General features: G+C 40.9%; 2 protein-coding genes across 3 annotated transcripts; one reads left to right on the forward strand and one right to left on the reverse strand.

Moving 5' to 3' along the window:
• The first annotated feature begins 424 nt into the window (after positions 1-424).
• man2c1 (mannosidase, alpha, class 2C, member 1) lies at positions 425-18,015 on the forward strand. The gene is made up of 26 exons (XM_072434822.1): positions 425-596; positions 1,074-1,199; positions 1,273-1,396; positions 2,265-2,335; positions 2,429-2,606; positions 3,782-3,971; positions 4,657-4,763; positions 5,862-5,972; positions 6,088-6,180; positions 6,377-6,493; positions 6,588-6,683; positions 6,900-7,045; positions 7,999-8,122; positions 9,069-9,190; positions 9,270-9,355; positions 9,793-9,936; positions 10,039-10,118; positions 11,075-11,169; positions 11,238-11,342; positions 13,084-13,240; positions 13,604-13,747; positions 14,493-14,602; positions 14,693-14,772; positions 15,931-16,073; positions 17,210-17,313; positions 17,389-18,015. The coding sequence occupies exons 1-26, from the start codon at positions 484-486 to the stop codon at positions 17,501-17,503; spliced, it is 3,081 nt and encodes a 1,026-aa protein (XP_072290923.1). The 5' UTR covers positions 425-483; the 3' UTR covers positions 17,504-18,015.
• neil1 (nei-like DNA glycosylase 1) lies at positions 18,009-22,485 on the reverse strand. Of its 2 annotated transcripts, XM_072434824.1 has the most exons (10): positions 22,377-22,485; positions 21,523-21,998; positions 20,720-20,839; positions 19,908-19,989; positions 19,736-19,823; positions 19,420-19,541; positions 19,320-19,347; positions 18,434-18,504; positions 18,164-18,359; positions 18,009-18,085 (listed from the first exon to the last, which is right to left on the reverse strand). In XM_072434824.1, the coding sequence occupies exons 2-10, from the start codon at positions 21,975-21,977 to the stop codon at positions 18,042-18,044; spliced, it is 1,206 nt and encodes a 401-aa protein (XP_072290925.1). In that variant the 5' UTR covers positions 21,978-21,998; positions 22,377-22,485; the 3' UTR covers positions 18,009-18,041. The 2 variants fall into 2 exon arrangements, with proteins under 2 accessions (XP_072290925.1, XP_072290924.1); XM_072434823.1 differs by having other exon boundaries at positions 19,320-19,541.
• Positions 22,486-22,612: the final 127 nt, after the last annotated feature.

Consider the following 22,612-nt stretch of genomic DNA (forward strand, 5'->3'; position numbering starts at 1 on the left):
AATTGGTGGTTTGATACAATGAACGCAAAGGGGAAATAGTGGTGAAAATATATGATTTTATATATATTTTATGAAGTTTTTAACTTTGCAGACTATGTAAGTTTATTTACATATTTATTTTTAATCTTGTATTAAATATGAATAGTAACTGTTGAAATTAATACAGCTTCTTGCAATGTTTTGACTTTGACTTCACTCCATCCAACAATGGTTTCCATAAAAATGTTACATAGCATTAGTATTATTTTATACAAGTATTACTTCTAGTAGTTAACAGTGAGGAGCACTGTATTTTAGATAAATGTTATGTGAAGGGCTTGTTGACCATTTGGTGATGCTCTATCGATAATATAATATCCATGCGCTCTATGAACACCGCCCTCTAGCGTCTGCTTCGCCGCAGTGCAGTAGCAGATGAGTTCACTTCCTGGTTCCGGTGGCTGCAGGGACCAGCTGATGTCGTGTCGGTTTGACTGAAGTGAGATGAGTTTGGGGATGTATCACCAGCCTGTGCTCAAGAACAGACGCACGCTCCTCGAGAGAGCGGAGAAGTTCATCTCGGACATTTACTTTACAGACTGCAATCTGAGAGGACGGTAAGTGTGATAACAACAACCGAGCACCAGAAACAATCACAGCTACAGCACATGTGGGCTGCACAATCTGAAACTTAACTTCTGCAAGTGACTAGTTTCCAACTTTGCATACATTTAGGTTACTTTACGTTAGGACTGTGCAAAGGTCAGGGTTCGAGTCCAGCACTAAAACGTGAATGGACCTTGAACAAAAGGGCTGATTGTGAGATTACTCCAGGCATTTTTATGGACGACTAGATATTCTAATTGTGCAAATCTCCAATACGTTTGCAAATATGATCCCCCAACTATAAAAACAAAACAAAAAATACTTGACAATCTAAGCTACAACACGTGGAAACAGATGCTAAATTGACATGGGCACCATCAAAAGTGTTGGTTTAGCTTAGACACATCATAACCTAAAGAATAGAGATGAAAACACTGAAAATGCACCATAAGCACATTGTCCCCCCCCCCCCCCACCTCTTGCTACAGTCTCCATGGAGAATCCTGTCCTGTGGAGAAGTTGGAATCCTTCCTATCTCCAAAACGCATCCCCTTCACAGAAGCCATCAAGCAGAACTTTGCTCCTCATAAAGCTGGAGAAAGCTTTGGACCGACGTAAGTAAAGCCACTGCCCTTTTCCACACGCAGGTGGTGTCGTGTGATGTGTGACGTGGGTCTTTGTGTCGAGGTGGTCCACGTGCTGGTTCAGAGTCGCCCTGAACGTCCCGTCGTCCTGGAGCTCTAAAGAGGTGCACCTGCTGTGGGAGAGCGATGGAGAAGCCCTGGTCTGGAGGGACGGACAGCCGGTGCAGGTAATGTCAGCTCAACGTCATGGCAACGTGGACGCTGTGTGGACGGATGTAAAGTTTCTCCCTCGATGGCAAGTGTTGTCCTTTTGTAAACGTGAGAATATATAAAGCTGTTGTGTTTAGTCAGAACCATCTGGCTTAGAGTAGTAAGTGTTGTTGGAATAATAACTACACTTTTAATAGCCTTAATAAAGCATGAACAAAGACTTGATTCCCAATGAACAAATATTGTAATAAAGTGCCTCTGACAGGTTGGACTACTCATGGAACTATAATGCATGTTGTTTTTAGGTTTATAATTTTACTTCCTGTTTGTAATTGATGGCACCACATTAAGAAATTACCCAGCAACCACTGGGCCAAAACCCATCTAATTGTTTTTGTTTTGTATGACAAATAAAAACATATGAGAGAACTTTTATTTTGTTGAATTGATGTGGGTCAAAATAGTTGTTTCTTTTGTGTCAATTATGCAAAGACTTGGGATGTTGATGTCACTTCCTGTCTTTTTAAACACATTTTTAAACTTTCCTTCACAACAGCCACTCAATCGGTGTAAAACTATAATTTACATTTACAACTGGTTTAAATACACCAAATAAAGTCATAACATGTACACACAGAATAATTAATAATTCGTTTGTACTTTATTAATACCCTATTATCTGACTCCTAACCATAACCTCTTAATTAAGTAGTTACTAAGTCTGAATTATTCTTAATAAACAAGTAGTTCAGTATGAATTGAGTCTTTGTTCATGCTTTATTAAGACCCATTAAGGTATAGTTATAAAGTGGTTCCTTTCTTCCTGATATTGTATTTCTTGTATACTTTATACAGTATTTCACTCTGTTGCGTGTGATTGTTTAGGGCTTGACAAAAGAAGGTGAAAAGACTAGTTATGTCATCTCTGAGTCGCTGCAGGAGGACGAGCCGCACAGGTGAGTCCGGCTCTGACAACAGGATCGTGATGAGGATAATGACTCCGCTTTGGCCTCTGTTTTGAACTCATTTGCCCGTGTTTCCCCCCGAAGCCTCCTCCTGTACATCGAAGTGGCCTGCAATGGCCTGTTTGGAGCGGGACAGGGGTCTATGATCGCAGCCCCTGACCCAAAGAGGATGTTTTCAGTCCAGAAGGCCGAGCTGATCGTTTTCCACCGCAACGTCCAGGAGCTGCTCACCGACTTTGAGATGATGGTGGACATTGTCAAGGTACAGAATACAAACCTTATTCTATTTATGAGAAGTGGTGGGTGATGGTGACAAAAATGTGTCGATATTCAGACAATAGCATCAGGAATGTGCTAAAAAGTGTCTATAAATGTCTTCGTTTATGTGACTGGACCTTAAAATGAACCACAAAAGGGCAGAAATACCCCTTTTTACCCTTGTTTATGTCATGGAATTAGACATACACCGATGCTATTCCGTAACACATCGAGAACACAATTCAACCTAGAATATGAAACGACACAGAAACATCAGACATTTGTGTGGCATGCATGGGAGAAAACGCGGGGACTGTGTCAGCCAAGCCGTTGTAAGGAGCCTGGCTGACCCTCCTGCGTCTCACCCCCGCGTCTCACCCCGTTTTTTCCCATGCTGGTTGGTTTTATTAGATATTCTGGAATAGGCGGGTCACATTTCTCATTGGTCAGCCTCACATCAAGGCACTTGGTATTTTTCCGTAGAGATCAAGCCTTGGGTAAACATTACCCAGACTCCTCTGGATTATCACCCCCCCTAGGGTAAACATCCTTTGGCCCATCTTTACGACCCCTTCACAAATGCAGTTTGTCACACACCCGTTCTTCTCTTAGACTAATGATGCAGATAAAATATCACTATTATGCAGATAAAATACATCACAGAAATATAATCATATATTCACATTTTATCACAGTTTAAGAGGTGACTATAAGTTGCACCAGCCAAAAAATGCATATATAAGTTGCACTGGAGTATGAAATGCAGTTGCAAGTGTGAAAATAACAAATAATATCACATATAAGTCGGTCCGGAGTATAAGTATAAGTCGCACCCCGGCCAAAACTATGAAAAAATGAAAAAAGCGACTTATAGTCCGGAAAATACGGTAATCAATGTCCTGAAACGCATTATTCTGCTGTAAATGAGAGAAAACTTTACGTCTCAGTGCAGTAAATATGACTAAATAAAACCATTGAACCACCGAACGAGGCGCGAAGAGGCACAGGTTTACACAATTACAAATGAAAGCGTTTTGTTTTGGCACCCCTTTTGAAACGTGAACGTTCCCTCAATCAAGTTGCTCTGGACTCTGCATTTCCCCATCACAAAACCCCCGAGATCGTTGCGTTTCTCGCCATGTTGGTCGAAGTCACAGCCGCGGTGTTGTGTGTGCGCAGGAGCTCGGCGACGAGGACCAGCGCAGCTTTCAGGCGCTCTACACCGTCAATGAGATGGTGAACCTGTGCGACCCCTCGGACCCCGGCACCTTCCCCAGAGCTCGCAGTCTGGCCACCGCCTTCTTCAACCAGCGCAACGGGCAGAGCCAACACACGGCGCACGCAATAGGCCACTGCCACATCGACTCAGGTGTCACTCATGTCGTGTTTTAATGTGGTTACGTGTTGAATTTCTCATTTTCCCGACTGTTATCAGACAATAGTTTAGAAATCCATCCGAAATATGCTAAAATACACTTGTTTATATCAATGTCTGGGTTCAAGTATTGCACAAACAGAGAATGGACCATACAACTAGCCACAAAAGTGCAGAAATGTAACTTTATATCCTTATTTGAAAGATTACACTGCAAGTTTGTGTTCCTTTCAACATATAGTACAATAATAGTCAATGTTCTAATATGTAATATAATAATACTCTTGAAAACAACATTAAATAGTTGTGAATGTTCAGTTTCTCTCCCACTTCTACCTGGAGTTAAAGTTAGTTTTATTTCATTCACATGTTCACGTAAGCCCTGAACTGATGAACATTTATATCATCAGATGTGTGCAGCTAGTACTCACACCATCACTGAACCCATCCGGATCGTTGAAGAGCTTCTTTTATCACCTCGGATCTCAGCAGTCAGGGCTTCAAACCCACGTGATGCACCCTTTATTGCCAATAGAGGGCGACAATGAACCAAATACAATTTCCCTGTGCAATGTGGACAAAAACTGCTCTTGTAATCCAATGTTACTTGTTGTAAAATGGAATTATATATCTATAACTCGGGTTGTATAACTCTGTCCCGGTATGTTTGTGTTTGCAGCTTGGCTCTGGCCGTACGAAGAGACCATTCGTAAGTGTGGACGCAGCTGGGCCACGGTGGTCCGCCTGATGGAGAAAAACCCAACGTTTGTCTTCACTTGCTCCCAGGTCAGTTGTTGGTAACATATTTGAAATGATCGGTTGTGCTGCAACTCAATGGGTTATAATGGGGTTATTATGGGGTTATTATGGGGTTGTTGTGGGGTTATAGTGGGGTTATAATGGGGTTATAGTGGGGTTATTATGGGGTTATTATCTGGTTATAGTGGGGTTATAGTGGGGTTATTATCAGGTTATAGTGGGGTTATAATGGGGTTGTAGTGAGGTTATAGTGGGGTTATAGTGGGGTTATTATGGGGTTATCGGGTTATAGTGGGGTTATTATCGGGTTATAGTGGGGTTATAATGGGGTTATAGTGGGGTTATTATGGGGTTATCGGGTTATAGTGGGGTTATTATCGAGTTATAGTGGGGTTATTATCGAGTTATAGTGGGGTTATTATCGGGTTATAGTGGGGTTATTATCGGGTTATAGTGAGGTTATAATGGGGTTGTAGTGGGGTTATAGTGGGGTGATTATCTGGTTATAGTGGGGTTATTATCGGGTTATAGTGGGGTTATTATCGGGTTGTAGTGAGGTTATTATGGGGTTGTAGTGGGGTTATCGGGTTATAGTGGGGTTATAGTGGGGTTATAGTGGGGTTATAGTGGGGTTATAGTGGGGTTATAATGGGGTTGTAGTGAGGTTATTATGGGGTTGTAGTGGGGTTTTAGTGGGGTGATTATCTGGTTATAGTGGGGTTATAATGGGGTTGTAGTGAGGTTATAGTGGGGTTATCGGGTTATAGTGGGGTTATAGTGGGGTTATCGGGTTATAGTGGGGTTATAGTGGGGTTATCGGGTTATAGTGGGGTTATAATGGGGTTGTAGAGGGGTTATAGTGGGGTTATCGGGTTATAGTGGGGTTATTATGGGGTTGTAGTGGGGTTATAGTGGGGTTATCGGGTTATAGTGGGGTTATAGTGGGGTTATCGGGTTATAGTGGGGTTATAATGGGGTTGTAGAGGGGTTATTATGGGGTTATTATGGGGTTGTAGTGGGGTTATTATGGGGTTGTAGTGGGGTTATAATGGGGTTGTATTGGGGTTATAATGGGATTATAGTGGGGTTATTATGGGGTTATAATCAGGTTCATCTTGTGTCCAGGCCCAGCAGTTCCAGTGGGTGAAGAGCTGGTACCCGGGCCTGTTCTCCGAGATCCAACAGTTTGTGAAGAAGGGACAGTTCATACCTGTGGGAGGAACCTGGGTAGAAATGGTAACTATCCTATGTCTGGAATGTCTGTCTCCAATAAAAGGCAAATTGAAACTCACGTATACTGACATGTTCTGCTGCATCTGATGGAACTTCCTCTGACACTTTGGTACCTCAGGACGGTAACCTGCCTTCAGGAGAGTCCATGGTCCGACAGTTTTTAGAAGGGCAGCGCTTCTTTAACCAGGAGTTTGGGATTTACTGCAAAGAGGTTTGTTTAACATCTTCTTGTCTACTTTTTATTTTTCATTTAAAGGTGAATGGGAAGTGTACATGCAGATTATGTGATTACGTGTTTTCTGACCAGAAGCTCACTTTCCACACAGTTATTCACTGCCTTTAACAGTCAGATCCTGATATATTCACGTAACCTTGTCTCTGTTGACAGTTCTATGCTTTTTCTCCAGTTTTGGCTTCCTGACACGTTCGGTTACTCGGCGCAGCTTCCTCAGATCATGCAGGGCAGTGGCATTTCCAACTTTCTGACGCAGAAGCTCAGTTGGAACCTGGTCAACACTTTCCCTGTGAGTCACCCGCTCTTCAGTGTGTTCAAAGGCGTCGCCGATATTGTCGCGCTTATTTTAAAGTTGTATGTTTGTTTTTTCTTTCCTTTTCAAGCACAACACCTTTTTCTGGGAAGGTCTTGACGGCTCTAAAGTTCTCACTCATTTCCCCCCCGGAAACTCCTATGAAATGAAAGGCAAAGTTGAAGACGTGAGTTTTCTGTTTCTAGTCGGGCGTCGGGATGTCACAATGTCAAATTTTACAGTTATGATTATTGTGAGAAGAAACATTTCCAAGTTTAATGACACCCACGACTTAATTACCTCCAGTTAATTGGTCAAACTTGTTGAAATCAAGCTGTCTGAACAATAAAGTAATGTTCATTTGCCAGATAAATAAGCTTGATCTGATTTTCTTTTTGCCTAGCTGACAAAAACGGTGAAAAACAACAAGGATAAAGGCCGGGCCAATCACAGCGCTGTGTTGTTTGGGTTCGGCGACGGCGGCGGCGGTCCCACTCAGCTCATGTTGGACAGACTGCGGCGGGTCCAGGACACAGATGGACTTCCCAGGTCAGCTTCCATCTTTCCATCACTGGAAATGTGTCCGCATATCCGTCAGGGATGAAACGATATAAAAGAGTAAAAAGAGTTAAATAGTTGGGATGGATGAACACCGAAAGACTCACAAAGTCATGGGCTTTATAACGACAGAAGGCTCCACATCACACCACCTTTTATCATTGAATCTGATCATTTATATTACGGTTTAGGTCAGTTTCTACCAGTGGCTATTTTAGTGTCTGCCCTTTTATTGGGATGTAGTATTTTCAAGATACAAAAATGTCCCCGTTCATTTTGATTTGGATACCATCATGATAATGCTCAGATAAATATATTAACACAATAGTACTTTCTTTACTATTACCATGTACTAGTTCTGATATACAGTAGCTAAAGTCTTTTATTTTCCTAACTATTCAAGAGAGATCCAACTGAGTATTAGTAGTGATACAATACTACAATTTAAATCTTGATTTTGATACTCAGGAATAGGCTCAATACCAAGGATAATAAAACATATACTTTGTTTTATTCTACTACTTCTAGTAGTTTTGATTCTAGTATTTTCGATTCTAAAACTGTTCAAGTAAGGTCAGTTTTGTCTTGTTCGTGTGTTCTTGTTTTAGTATCGATACTTGTTCAAATGAGTGTCGATACTAGTTTTGATATCAGATTTTTGATTCATTTGACGACCCTATTTCCAGCTCAGACAACTTTGCTGAATGTCCTCCTTGTTCTCACCTCATTTCACGCTGCACTGTCCTGTCTAACAAAGCCTACGGGGCAACTCAATTCCTTTTAAAACAAACTAAAAAACAGACCACTATTATAATGAAACCAAACTAAATATTACACCATTATGACGCCATTCGAGGTCTGTGCGTACTTGGTTATCTCGTAAGCGCCATCACCGGGAGGATGCTGACTCTAAACAGGATGTGATGTGTGCGACTGATTCACAGGGTGCGGATGTCCACTCCCGACGCTCTCTTCTCTGCGCTGAGGTCAGAGTCCGAGCTCCTCTGCACGTGGAGCGGGGAGCTGTTTCTGGAGCTGCACAACGGCACCTACACCACAGAGGCCCAGGTAAAGTCCAGAAGAGGAACCGACCAAGTATTGTCTCCCAAAACGCACATCGTAAGATTCTATTGGGCGTGTCATGGTTTAGGGCGGGGAAAAGAAGCATTGTCTCTCTTGGCTCCAAAGCTGGACTGGGATGGAGGGAGGTCTGGTCAAATGCGTGATGTATTTGCACATTCGCACAGTCACCACATCAAAATTGGGGCCAAACCAAGACTAAACCTGAAAATAAACCTGGACTAGATCAGGACCAAACAAGTATTAGAACAGGATTAAACCAAATATGGATTAAATGGGCTCAATTTAGGACTAAATAATGACAAGTGTGTACGCATTCTTAGTCACAAATGAACCAAAATTATAATACTTGCAGCTAACGATCATTTTGCTAATGGACTAGTCTGGCGATTATTCAAAGACGTTTTCACAAAATTTGACCCAGATGACGATGAAGTGAAGACGTTTGAGGAGGATGAGGTGGTGGAGCACTTGTGTTTTCATCAAGTACAGTCAATTTGCATCTTAATTCGAGTCACTAAAGTTCTTTTCTCTGTTCACGGCATGTTTTGGGGCCTGTATAGACCAGTAACGATTATTAAATGAATAAAGGTGAAAATTATTTAAATAACCGCTTGGTAGCGATTAATCGAGTAATTCGTCCCAGCCCTAGTATTAATATTTTCCATTGAATGCACAGTAAAATACAACTACTCATTACATTACAATTATTATTTGCATGTAAATGTATTTTAGTTTCTGTGCAGTTTTTTTCTCTTTTAGGACAGAATTTATTAAAGAAAATAAAATAAAAGTCAAACGCGTGTCTATTAAATGGCTGTTACTGTATGAGACCTAGAATTTGGCTTTTAGAATAAGCCAGTGACCGACTCGTGCAACAGAAACCTCCACTCGAGACCCTCTTCTTTAGCGTTCTGTGCTGCGTGTCGTGCAGATCAAGCGCGGAAACCGTGAGTGTGAAAGTCTGCTCCATGACGTGGAAGTGGCCAGCAGTTTGGCCGCGTGTCGAGACGAGAGCTTCGCGTACCCTGCGGAGAAGCTGCGGGAGCTCTGGAGGTCTACACACATGAGAACCAACATCAAAGTCATCTGAAATCAAAAGAAAACCGCAAATGTATCCTGTTTTTCTTGGTAGGTTGTTGCTTCTGAACCAGTTTCACGATGTGATTCCCGGCAGCTGCATCGAGCTGGTGGTAGAAGACGCCCTTAGATATTATGAAGGTATTATTGACCTTTTTGTACGTTTGTAAGTCATAAGTCGCTTGTTAATGTTCCTCATAGATTAGAAAATAGTGTGAAGTGACATAGTAATAAACATATTTTATTAGCAAGCCTTTTATACAACACGGGTGCTTTAAAGAATGAAAAAGTATGTTTACAATTGCACATTTTTCCACAATACCTTATGTTTGTCCTCATTATTAAAATATTGTTTTAAAGGTAGCTTTTATATGTTTAAATTGTGATCTGTAACGTTGAATATTGTGTTTTGCGTTACACTTTTTTTTTGCACGGAGCAGATTTAACATCATTTATAATTAATCGGCGTGTGAAATCACAATTTTTAACACAATTTTTTACACCATAAACATCAAATATGGCCGTGTTTTTTAACCGTCTGTACATTTTTCAAATCGATTTCATTCTCCCTCGTGCAGATATCCGTAACTCTGGCTCTCGGCTGCTCAAAAATGCTTTGAGCGCGCTAGGCTCAGGCGGCAGTTCTCCGGCCGTGTTCAACTCTCTGCCCTGGGAGCGTCACGAGGTCATCCGGGTTCACAGAGAGGGCGACTCTGTATTAGGTGAGCGTGGGAAAAAAACACCGTACATCACGATATATCTGTATTTTCCCACCCGTTATATAAGCGTTGTTGTTCTGCCGTTGACATGCCGTGTTCGTTCAGCTCTGGTGCAGGTCCCGAGTGTTGGTTTAGCCCTCGTCCGACCAGCAGAACCTCTGACTCCGGTCTCCGTCACGCCGCAGGTAAAGCCTCCCCACACTGGCTTTTATTGCTTTTATTGAAAACGGGAAGAACATGCGGAATTATAGTTCTACGGCATGCTACTGCAAACCAACCGAAATCTCTAAGAACTCTGGAGGTTGTGTAAAATGTGTAAACAAAAGGTTATAATTTGATAGAATTTTTGAATTTCCTGTTTTTCTTCGTAAATCGTTTATTTGAAAGGGCAAGTTATTGAAAGTCGGTATAATAAATACAGTATAATGTCCCTAATATAGACTTGACAACAAACACTGTTAGCCCTGAACACATGTATACTGTCATACCCATGTGCAATACTGACTTAACCATGTGCAATACTGACTTAACCATGTGCAATACTGTCATACTCATATGCAGTAATGTCATATTCATGTGCAATACTGTCATATTCATGTGCAATACTGTCATACACATGTGCAATACTGACTTAACCATGTGCAATACTGACTTAACCATGTGCAATACTGACTTAACCATGTGCAATACTGTCATACTGATACGCAGTAATGTCATATTCATGTGCAATACTGTCATACCCATGTGCCATACTGACTTAACCATGTGCAATACTGTTATACGCAATAATGTCATATTCATGTGCATATAACTGCTGTAAATAAGAGTGTTTACTTTTGCAGCTATTATCATTATTATGTTTGTCTTAGGTTATTTTATTTTATTTTTTTCTTTCTGTTCCTTATTAAGAATATGAGAGGTTCTGTCTTCAAAAGTTTTGTTTATAAGAGTTTTTCTATTAAGAGTTTTTTTTTTTTTTTTTTTTAAAGCTTCCTAGAAGTTTATTTGTTCTTTTACATCTGTATCTACTTGCGTGCAACACCGAAATTTCCCCATTGTGTGGACAAATAAAGGCTGTCTTATCTTATCTTTATATGAGTTTAATTTCACTGAACATTCAAAGTGTGTTTTTACGCTTCAGGCTGATGGGACCGTTCTGATGGAGAATGGCATTTTGAGATCTGTGGTGAACAAAGATGGCACCTTGGCGTCGCTGTGTCTCGTCACGTCCGGCAGGTACTTTCATTCTAAATTTAAACAGAGTATGTTCGGTGCCCCTTTGATGTCAGCTCTGTTCTGTCCAGAGAAGCGCTTCTGGACGGACACAAAGGGAACCAGTTTGTCCTGTTCGATGACGTGCCTCTGTACTGGGACGCCTGGGACGTCATGGACTACCATCTGCAGACCAGGTCTACTCTCGCTTTTGCTTTTGTGGCGATCAATTACATTTTAATGGTCAGTGATATTATCTATTCTCATAAAAGGCTGCATACAAGCCCGGAACTAAATCTGGACAAGAACCATGACTAAACCAGACCTAGAACCCGACTAAACCAAGTCTACATCAGACCTAGAACTGGACCAAACCTAGTCTACATCAGGACTAAGCTGGACCAAACCAAGTCTACATCAGGACTAAACTGGACCAAACCTAGTCTACATCAGGACTAAGCTGGACCAAACCAAGTCTACATCAGGACTAAACTGGACCAAACCTAGTCTACATCAGGACTAAGCTGGACCAAACCAAGTCTACATCAGGACTAAGCTGGACCAAACCAAGTCTACATCAGGATTAAACTGCACCAAACCAAGTCTACATCAGACCTAGAACTGAACCAAACCAAGTCTACATCAAGACTAAACTGGACCAAACCAAGTCTACGTCAGACCAAGAACTGGACCAAACCAAGTCTACATCAGGACTAAACTGGACCAAACCAAGTCTACGTCAGACCTAGAACTGGACCAAACCAAGTCTACATCAGGACTAAGCTGGACCAAACCAAGTCTACATCAGGACTAAACTGCACCAAACCAAGTCTACATCAGGACTAAACTGGACCAAACCAAGTCTACATCAGGACTAAACTGGACCAAACCAAGTCTACGTCAGGACTAAGCTGGACCAAACCAAGTCTACATCAGGACTAAACTGGACCAAACCAAGTCTACATCAGGACTAAACTGGACCAAACCAAGTCTACGTCAGGACTAAACTGGACCAAACCAAGTCTCCATTGGGACTAAACTGGACCAAACCAAGTCTACGTCAGGACTAAACTGGACCAAACCAAGTCTACATCAGGACTAAACTGGACCAATCAAAGTCTACATCAGGACTAAACTGGACCAAACCAAGTCTACATCGGGACTAAACTGGACCAAACCAAGTCTACATCGGGACTAAACTGGACCAAACCAAGTCTACATCAGGACTAAACTGGACCAAACCAAGTCTACATCAGGACTAAACTGGACCAATCAAAATCTACATCAGGACTAAACTGGACCAAACCAAGTCTACATTGGGACTAAACTGGACCAAACCAAGTCTACATTGGGACTAAACTGGACCAAACCAAGTCTACATCGGAACTAAACTGGACCAAACCAAGTCTACATCGGGACTAAACTGGACCAAACCAAGTTTACATCAGACCTAGAACTGGACCAAACCAAGACAAAACGCAGCCTTTAATCAGAAAAAGTGTTATTACGTTTGTGAGTGAGCTATGAACTTATTACAGCGATGTGGTGCAACTTAAAATAAAGAAATAAAAAATATGATTAAATAAAGGTCATACATAAAATAAAGTGTTGGAAAAGGAATGGACTTGAACTAGAAAATATAAAGTATGGACACAATAAACTAGAGCAAAACTAATTAATGTAATGGAGAATTTAACCTATCAACATCAGTCAGCCCTGCAGTGGACATATTCATAATGTCCAAAAATACTCACAAAAAATAGATAAATACATGTACATGAACCAATATAGTTAGTTACAAAGTTATTTTCTAATAGATAATTACAATGTGTTTGTAATTACATTATTGTCTGGCCAGATTATTCATGTGCATTATTATTACATTATTTCCTATTGATTCTTACCCACATTGTATTAAATGACATATTATTGATCCAGGAAGCCGGTGGTGGAAGTGGTGCAGGCGGCTCATGTGCTGAGCTCAGATCCACTGAGGGCCACAGTCCGCTTCAGCCTGAGGGTCAGCGAGAAGACCACCATCACTCAAGACATCGTCCTGGACGCCATGTGCCCCTACCTCAAGTTCAACACTCAGGTACAGCCTCTGCCCCAACACACTCTCTTTGTGGTTATAGTTGTGGATTTATGTTTTATTCCCGTGGTTTAATAATGTATATTTACTTTTGTGGAAGTCATAGTTATGTGAAAACCACTTTATTATCTTTTTTTTTTTTAGATTCCTGTGCACTTTTTGCATTTGAAATCCATTTACTTCATATTATAACTTCAAACTGATTCACTCTCTGTAATTATATAACAAACACAGACAAAAGTAGTAATTTACCATGAACACAAGCTTCTTCAGCATTCTACGTAGTACTTCCTTGACCAGAATAGAGTTAAATACAGATCTGAACTGGATTTGTGACGAGGAGCCGCTCTGTGAACCTCGCTGCAGGTCGTGTGGGAGGAGTCGCACAAGTTCCTGAAGGTGGAGTTCCCGGTCCGTGTTCACAGCCCCAGTGCCACGTATGAGATCCAGTTCGGACACTTGCAGCGGCCCACGCACCGCAACACCTCATGGGACTGGGCCAGGTTCGAGGTGCTGAACCGGCCGCAGCGCTGGAGATTCTTTTATGTCACATTTTCACACGCACCAAAACTGAGACTGAACCGGGACTAAATCTGAACTAGACCAGAACTGAACCACGATAAGAGCAGGACCAAAGAAAGGCTACGTCAGGAATAAACTGAGCCCAAACCAGGAGCAAAGTGGGACAATTCTCTCTCTCTCGAACTCTAATTACCGTATTTTCCGCACTATAAGGTGCACTTAATTTTCTCAAAAAACAACAGTATGCCTTATAATCCAGCGCTCTTTATATATTGATTAATTTTGGTTGTGCTTTCTGACCTCGAAGCGATTTTGTATGGTACATGTTTTGTTTCTATTAATGCGCCTTATAGTCCGGTGCGCCTTATAGTGCGGAACATACGGTATACTTTGCACTGACTTATTATTGTGTACTGACTATTTTTCCATAAACAAATTGATCAAATGACCAAAAAGTATATTGACCTATTTAAATGAAATTATAAATTTAAATTATAAATTAGAATATATATAGTATACATACGTGGGATAGAAATACTCACATAATAAATATACAACAGGGTTAAGTACCTAAATTAAATATAAAATAAACTACACATTGGCTAAAACAGGTATCCATGTGCACAATTAGAATTTGTAGAATATAAAAAGAGTATTTTTTGTAAATGGAGTCAAATATTGAATAGGTGCATGTCATTCATTTGTTTCCTGATTGTATTTACTTCTTTGTCAGGTTTGGGGTCACAAATGGGCTGATCTGTCCGAGCACAACTTCGGAGTGGCCCTTTTGAACGACTGCAAGTATGGCCACTCCGTCTTCAAGAACACCATGACGCTATCGCTGTGAGCGCGCCCGCTTTATTTACATCCGCTGCAAACATTTACTGAAGAAAACGTGTGCCGAGTCTTTATGTAAATGTTTGTTTTCCTCAGGCTGAGAGCACCCAAGGCCCCAGACGCTCACGCCGACATGGGCTCACACCAGTTCACCTACGCCATCATGCCACACGCTGGTTAGTTCTGTTTACGTTGGCGTTATGTGAAATCACAACGTTTTAAACTGCTTGTAAAATGTTTAAAATGGAGAGCGTGGGACAGATCTGGAGAAATGTAATGTCAAAAGTCTGCTGTTTTGATCTAGTTTACATTTAATGCCCTGTAATTGTGGGCCTGGTACAAACCTGTTGCACTCGTGTTCTGTTATTTGTTGTTGCCATAGTTTCAGATCTGTGAAACTGTGGGAGATTCTGTGTTTTTGAAAGGAATACCTAAACATACGATCCACAAACGCGGAAGTTATTGGTTCCACAAACTTTCCATATTAATCTAAAGGCTTAAAGTTATTTAAGCCTTATTTTTTCTGAAAGTTATTTGACATTTGTTAATATGTGCTGACAAAGAAGATGTTGGATTTTGTGGCAGGTTTTCACAGGTAATCACAGAGATATGAACCATAAACCAGGTCTACTACGGCTGCACAATATGGCGCCAAAGTATTGATACTGCAATACTGGCTAACGCAATCTTTATATTGTAACAAACTAAATACATTACAATAACACCAAGGTCCTCAGTGTGACAGAAATGTGCTGTTTTTAAAAAGAAAATGATGAAAATGGCAGATTTTCATTCTAGATTTAGACTTATTGCGTCTAATTTAGGCTCAATTTTTATTTTGACTCATGCATTAAGGTATGAACATATTTGCTTTAATATAACTGAAATCATTGTGTCAAAAAGTATATTAAAACATGGCAATAACATAAATATTGCAGGACTTGACGTTCCATATCCAAAATCGCAATCATTTCCAAGAACATGCTAAATTCTAACATTAAATTCTGACCTGCCCAAAAACATGAACCCAACCTACGGATTTAGGTCAATTGTTACTGGAGCCTTTAACTCAGGGGTCGGCAATCATTTTTCCTCCATATTCGTCTCCAGGCGAGTGGCGGAGGGCCGATAATCAATTTTCTGTCAAATTTAGGCCATTGAATCTATTATTTCCTTCATTTCATGTCATCTTTATTAAGTACACAAGTGCAGACACATTACACAGCTAAGACGGTTAAAAAATAGAAACTAAACTCTTGCCAGGGGCCGCATCTTGCCCCTGGGGCCACAAATACCCAGGTCTGTTTTAACCTCATTAGACGATATGATTCCAGGGAGTTTCCAGGAGTCGTCAGTGATACAGTGCGCGTACAACATGAACTGTCCTCTGAGGCCCCTGCAGTGCTCGCCTCAGACCGGTCCCTGGAGAACTTTCTCCGTCAGCTCCGCAGCCGTCGTCCTGGAGACCATCAAACAGGTACAAGTCTGAAAGAATACAACACTAAACGTATGTCTAAATAAAAGTGTCACAGGTTATTGAAGTATATCCTGACCTAACCTAAATGACACGTGTTTGATAGTGAATTTACACCTGTAACTGTCCAAATACGTCACATTTCCTCTGCTCTGTATTAGGCAAGGAACGATTAACAATAATGTCGCTAACCGTGATGGAAAGAGGTCGCGGTACAACAAAGATAATCGCCATTAAACGATACAAGATTGTGCTGACAAAAAACTACTAGATCAGTGTCGTAATCACTTGAGAAAATAACTAAGTGCAATTCTGTAATGGTTGTTCAAACACCACGTTATTCAAGAAATGACTAATGTCTTTATAACTTCATTATTATCGTGATCAGGGACGTCACAATATCGAAGTTTAGTGATACGATTATTGACAAAACAAAAAGTGAAATCCGTAAGTTTTCTCTCATGCTAATACATCAGTGTTCCTCTAGATTAGGGCCGGGAATCACAGGGTCCCTCACAATTTTGCGATACATGCGATAATCGATATATAGCGCATGATATTCTACAATATATCACTGTTTTTTAACGAAACCGATACATTCTAACAACATTTTTCTTTGTTAAACCACAACCAGCACAAACTCAAAATTGAATGCATCCATTTTAATCATCAAAACAGTCAAAATGTCAAATGGTTTGCGTAAACAAGTTTCCTTTCTTTAAACAAGCAACATTTGTAGTGCGGTCACAAAATATTACAGGAACTATAACAAAAATGACTTATGCCGATATATCGATACAGCAGCCCACGATATCGATACTGTATCACCAAATTTAGTATCAAGATATGTCTATACTTCTATATTTTGACACACCCCTACTCTAGATGTGACCAGTGTTTACAAAATCAAACTTTCTGTACACAAAAGTAAAGTTATTGCACATGAAAAGCCTTAAGACATTTAGCGGTCCTTTTTTTGGAGAACAGATTGACTTAGCTTCTAATAATAGTCGCGATTAGTAGACTGTAGTTTAACCGAATAATCTTGACATCCCTAATCGCGACGTCATTATTTATCGCAATCCTTTTGGCCGTGATGATGGTGACGCATGGTTTCTGTATCGCCCTCTCTGGTCCAGGCCGAGGAGCAGAGCCGGACACTAGTGCTGCGTCTGTACGAGTCACACGGAAGCACAGTGACCGCCACGATCTGCACGTCTCTTCCCGTCAAAGAGGCCTGGCAGTGAGTAATCCAGACTAACTTCATGACTGTACAGTGGCTCATGCATAAACATTAATAACATTGTTTTCTTCTCAGCTGTGACCTCTTGGAGCGCAGAGATCAGAGCCGACCGGCGCAACTAACGACTCAGGGAATCCGTCTTCAATTCGAACCTTTTCAAATCGTGTCACTTCTTCTAGTCTTGCGGTGATTTTCATGTTGTTCTAGTTTACTACAGAATGAATGAAATTTGATGAATGCATTTTTCTCCAATAAAAGGGACGGTTCTTGGCTAAAAACTGTATTTAGCGGTGGGCGATATTGACAAAAATAAAAATTTCAGTGTTTGATATGATGAAATATTATGTCAATCCAATAGAAATGTGTTAAAACATGTCTTTAAACTTATTAGTTGAGGTTTACATATCAGACAAATATGAACTATCTGTAAAATTGATCTCAAAAGTTCAGAAATATTACCTTATACTCTTATATGGAAGTTTTTTGTTGCCATTTTCAGCTCATTTTTACTATAAATGATATACTGGATTGGCAAATATCTTAAAACAACATTCACATCACATAACATCATCGAAAAGTCAATATATTGCCCACTTCTACTCATTTGTCTGACTTTAAATGATGTACATGTACAACGGGTGATTGTGTTATCAAAGTAATGACCACATGTTGTTTTTAGAATCTTTAGTAAAAACGTATAAACCTGATGCAAAACGGCCTCGTGATCATTAGCGTCTCAGTCTGCAGGATCTTCTGGTCTCCGTCTGCACGTCTGAAATAAGAGCTTCTGTCAGTAACAATGATGTGAAGTTAAGTTGTTTTTGAACGTTCCTGGTTCAACGCTCTGCACCTGCTGCCGGAGCTGCAGCGCTGTTCCTCTTCCTGCTCTTTTTGACCGGCGCAGCACTCGTTTTCCGGACCGTTTCAACCTTCCTCCCCAAGCCAGATTCTGCTTCCTCTTCTTTCTTTACTTGTTTTTGTTTGGTCCCAGTTTCCTTTTTGATCGCCTTCTTCGTAGTTGTGTTTCCAGAACGACTCCTGGCCGGCTGAAAGGGAAGTCAGTCTGAGTTGAGTCCACGTCGTTCCTGTCCCAACACGGGCTCGGCTGAAACACATTTACCTTTTTCTGCTCTGTGTAGTCGTGGTCTTCTTCTTTCTTCACTCTTTTTTTCGCCTTGGGTGATTTAGCACCTAATGGAAAATAATGATATACTTGAAAGGTGCACTGTGTAACTTTTCTGGTAGGAGAGGGTACAACGCCTGCTTTTGTTTTTGAGCAGTAAAAACATCAGTGATTAATAAATGCAAGAAACGTCTAAATTCTAGAACGTGAAGTGGACGATAATGTGATTTCAATGGAGGAATATCACAAAATATGAAAATCTAATGTGACCAAATAAAAACAAAAACACTGATACATGTGAGTGGCCTGGATTAAAGACATTTCACTTATGTGTTTTATATTATTTGTTTATTTAAAAGGAGATTATAACAGACACTTGGCATTTTTGATGACGTTAAAATCCAGTTTTAAAGGTTTTACTGGGCAAACACAGACATAAATGTTGAGCTTGCAGTAGTTTTTAATTTTATCTACAGATATATTTCATACTGTAGCGTTCTAACTTTTCCGCAATGGTTGTTGGGAAGTTTTGTGGGTGTGGTCTCAGTGGTCGGACGGGGAAGTTGAGTTGTTCCTGACTGTTCTTGAGATTGTTGTCGTAAAACATTAAAGCCTGACATGAGCAAACCTGTTTCTCGTGACTTTTTCAGGCGCCGCTCGTTACAATACTTTACCACAAATAAAACCGTTTGTGAAACTCATACAATTTATAGACTATAGAAAACGGTCTTTTGTTGGAATTCAAAGGCCCAAAAAAAAGACTTTTGATCTGTTGTGAGCTAATCCTTGAAAACGTATTGTATTGTACATTATTTTGACTTTATTCTTGAATGTTGATGACTTAAGCATTTAAGTGCTCTATAGTAATACAGTATTTACAAACCTTTAGGCGCCATAGGACCTGGATTTCCCTGCAAAGTAAATACACAAACAGATACAATTATTATCCACACAATTATTATTTTAATTGATGTTGAACTTACACTAAACCATATTGTTCTCCCATTGCCATCCCGAAGAGATTTCATTCCGTCGACATAGTAACACTGCAGCCACGCCTTGAAACCAGAGTAGTCGGCTTTTTCGGGGTCATAGCCTTTTCCACCTGAAAAAAGAAAATAAGAGTCATCAATATTGTCAGATAAACACAAATACGACCGCAGTTTTATTTATTTGCTGACACTCTGGGAACTCCTCTGTCTCCTCCACCGACTGTGTATTCACATTTCTGCCCACGTATTATAAATATTGAATCTACTAGGTTGCCGTAAACATGAGTTCACTCAAGTTCAAACAAACCTAGACTCAAAACTTCCAGAGGAACCGTGTGACACAGTCGGAGCAGGTCTGGCGCCTCTTGTTTCACGTGCTTCTTCACGTCGGCCGTCTTTCAAAGTACACAAAGTTACATATGATATATTATACGTAAAAAGGCGGTGGTGAGTCGGTAGCTTTTTTGCCCGGATCTCACCGGCTGCTGGGGTTCACACACGTCGTCCGAGTCCAGCCCTTGGAGAACTGTCCGGGCGCACTCGAACGGCGGAATGTTCAGCCTAATGAAAGTGTAAGAAGAAACATAACAATGTGCTTTATTACTTTGGAGCAGTCGCCGTATCAGTCTATAAATTATCCCAAGGCCTCTGAGCGAAGGTTAGTGGATTGTGATACAAAACGATTCTCTGTGCGTCCTTGTTCACACAGGAAACAAAAGGCACGCCTTCAGACAAAACAAAGGCGCCTCGAGGACTCGGAGAAAAACAGGAGTCAAGGACTACTGTGTCCAGAGATATGTAGACAATGAAAACGGTTCTGTTTATGGCCTTTCGCTCCTTGAAGCTCTATTTTGAAACTCGACAAAGTAAATTTCTCAATCTTTTTTCCCATAGACTTAAAAAAAAAAAATCAAATCCTTAGTTTAAAAGGCCCAGTGGAAGTTTTCAGTCCATTTAAAACTTAAAATTTGGCTAAATAATTAAATAATGTAGCAGATTTTGTTTGGGATGTTACAACAAATAAACAAAAAACAGAAATTTGAAATTAAATTGTAAGTTTCGCCGTGATTTGCTGCTGGTTGGCGGCCACTGTTGAGCTTTAAGTGTATGTGTCATTGAAATCAGGCCCATTACGCATTTGAATTGTCTTCTATAAGTCGTACTCAAATCATCGAACTGACTAAATAGTTAAGATGCAAGTGGACGCAAATGTCACACACCCTGAACAGTAATAAGTTGGTAGAAAGGGCGACAGTGAGAGCTTTAGTGTTGATGGCTGGTGATTCATTACCTGTACAGAATCTCCGCTCTCAGGTAGTTCCCGATGCCGTTGAAATACTTCTGATTGAGCAGCACTTCGCAGATGGGTCTGTCGAAGGCGTGGTCCGACAGCCGCGACATGACGTTCTCCCTGGGAAGACAAAACCAGGGAGTGTAACCAGTTGTGACATTGTGCAGTTGGCTCGGTAACGTGACGATAACCAAGCAGATCTACGATATTATCACAGTATTTACATCACAGTATTTACATCACAGTATTTACATCACAGTATTTACTCGTGGAGAGGCTAAGGGAATTGTAGATCGTTTTCCTTGTAGAATGCCATGACAACCCTTAGTGCGAACCATTACTGTTACCCGTATTTTCCGGACTATAAGTCGCACTTTTTTTCATAGTTTTGGCCGGGGTACGACTTATACTTATATTTATACTTATATACTTATACTCCTGAGCGACTTATATGTGATATTAATTGTTATTTTCACACTTGCAACCCATTTCATACTCCAGAGCAACTTATATATGTTTTTATCTTCTCTGTTATGCATTTTTTGCCTGGTGCGACTTATACTCCGGTGTGACTTATAGTTCAGAAAATACGGTATATTACACAGGTGTGTGCACTGAAATCGAGCGAAGGATTATGGTCAATGTAGTTTTTTTTAGCTGTTGCTATGACAAAACAATGCATTTAAGCAAAGTATAACGCTGTCGTTTTTTGTGTGGAGAAGCAAACACCGAACAATTATCACATAGAATACAAATTATAAGACTGATTGTGTTTTAAATGTGTGTAGTGAGTATTTCCTGACCTAAAGCTTTGATACTCGAATATAATACACGGCCCTCTGTCAGCCTGCCAGGTCCCGTTCGGGTGCCAGGTGCCAAAGCGACGGGTGTCCACGAAACTCAGGACCCTGCACGGCTTCTCTTTGGTGTAGAAGCGCAAGTGCGAATGTTTGGGCAGCTCGTCCTCTGCGGTCATCTTGAACAGGCCAGACATGCCAAAGCGAAAGACAATGTCCATGGGTGCGGCTGCCTCTGCTGTCACCCCTTTCCCTTTTCCGTCAGCAGCACCCATGGGTACCAGAGTCAGCATCACTTCCTTCCCTCTGGAGGTGGCAGTGATGCTGTAGGCGTCACAGTTGAAGGGCACGTCGAGGCTCTTGCTGACTTCAGATTTTCTCACAGCTCCGGTGAACACCACGCCCTCACACGCCCGGTTTACGTAAAGGCTGGCCAGGTGCAGCTCGGGGCCCTCAGGCATACTGACTGAACGGTGATGTAACTGCAACAAAAAAACAGCGTTGATGAGAAAATAATCTACATTTAAGAATAGCACGATAATACAGATTGTGAATGTTGTGAATGAGATTCTAGTTTGGCCATTTCTAAGCTTGCAAGTTACAAAATTATCTGTTCCATGTCAAACCAAAGTAAACTTCTCCTGCTTTTGAAGAGTAGGATACGTGCATGCAATAGGTCGCCAGACTAAATAAATATAAAACTGCTCTGTGGATGCAAGAGTGATGCACCCTCCACCTGACCGTGTTTAGACTCGAGAATAACACAAGCAAACTGGTGCTACGTTGAGTGAACCTATTTTTTATTTCACTTCCGTCATGAAATGTGCATGAATTTGCATGCAATAGTTCAGTAAACTTACCACAAATATGACCCCGCGTCAAGAACTCTGAACTCTGACTCGCCCACGTTGGTTTGTTACCAAAGAGGTTTTACTACGTAAGAGCGTGACTTCTGAAGTCTCGCGAGATGTTCTATCCTTGGTGTTTTCCCCTTTATTTGACTGTCAGTATGTTTTAATCAGTTGATCATTATTGATGCTTTATTGATGTGCAGTAGCCCAATGACGTACACAAGGACCGTGAATAAATATTTCAA

Source organism: Eucyclogobius newberryi, unplaced genomic scaffold, assembly GCF_026437365.1.
Source record: "Eucyclogobius newberryi isolate DKJ021-1_F unplaced genomic scaffold, fEucNew1.0.hap1 SCAF_7, whole genome shotgun sequence".
NCBI lineage: Eukaryota > Metazoa > Chordata > Actinopteri > Gobiiformes > Gobiidae > Eucyclogobius > Eucyclogobius newberryi.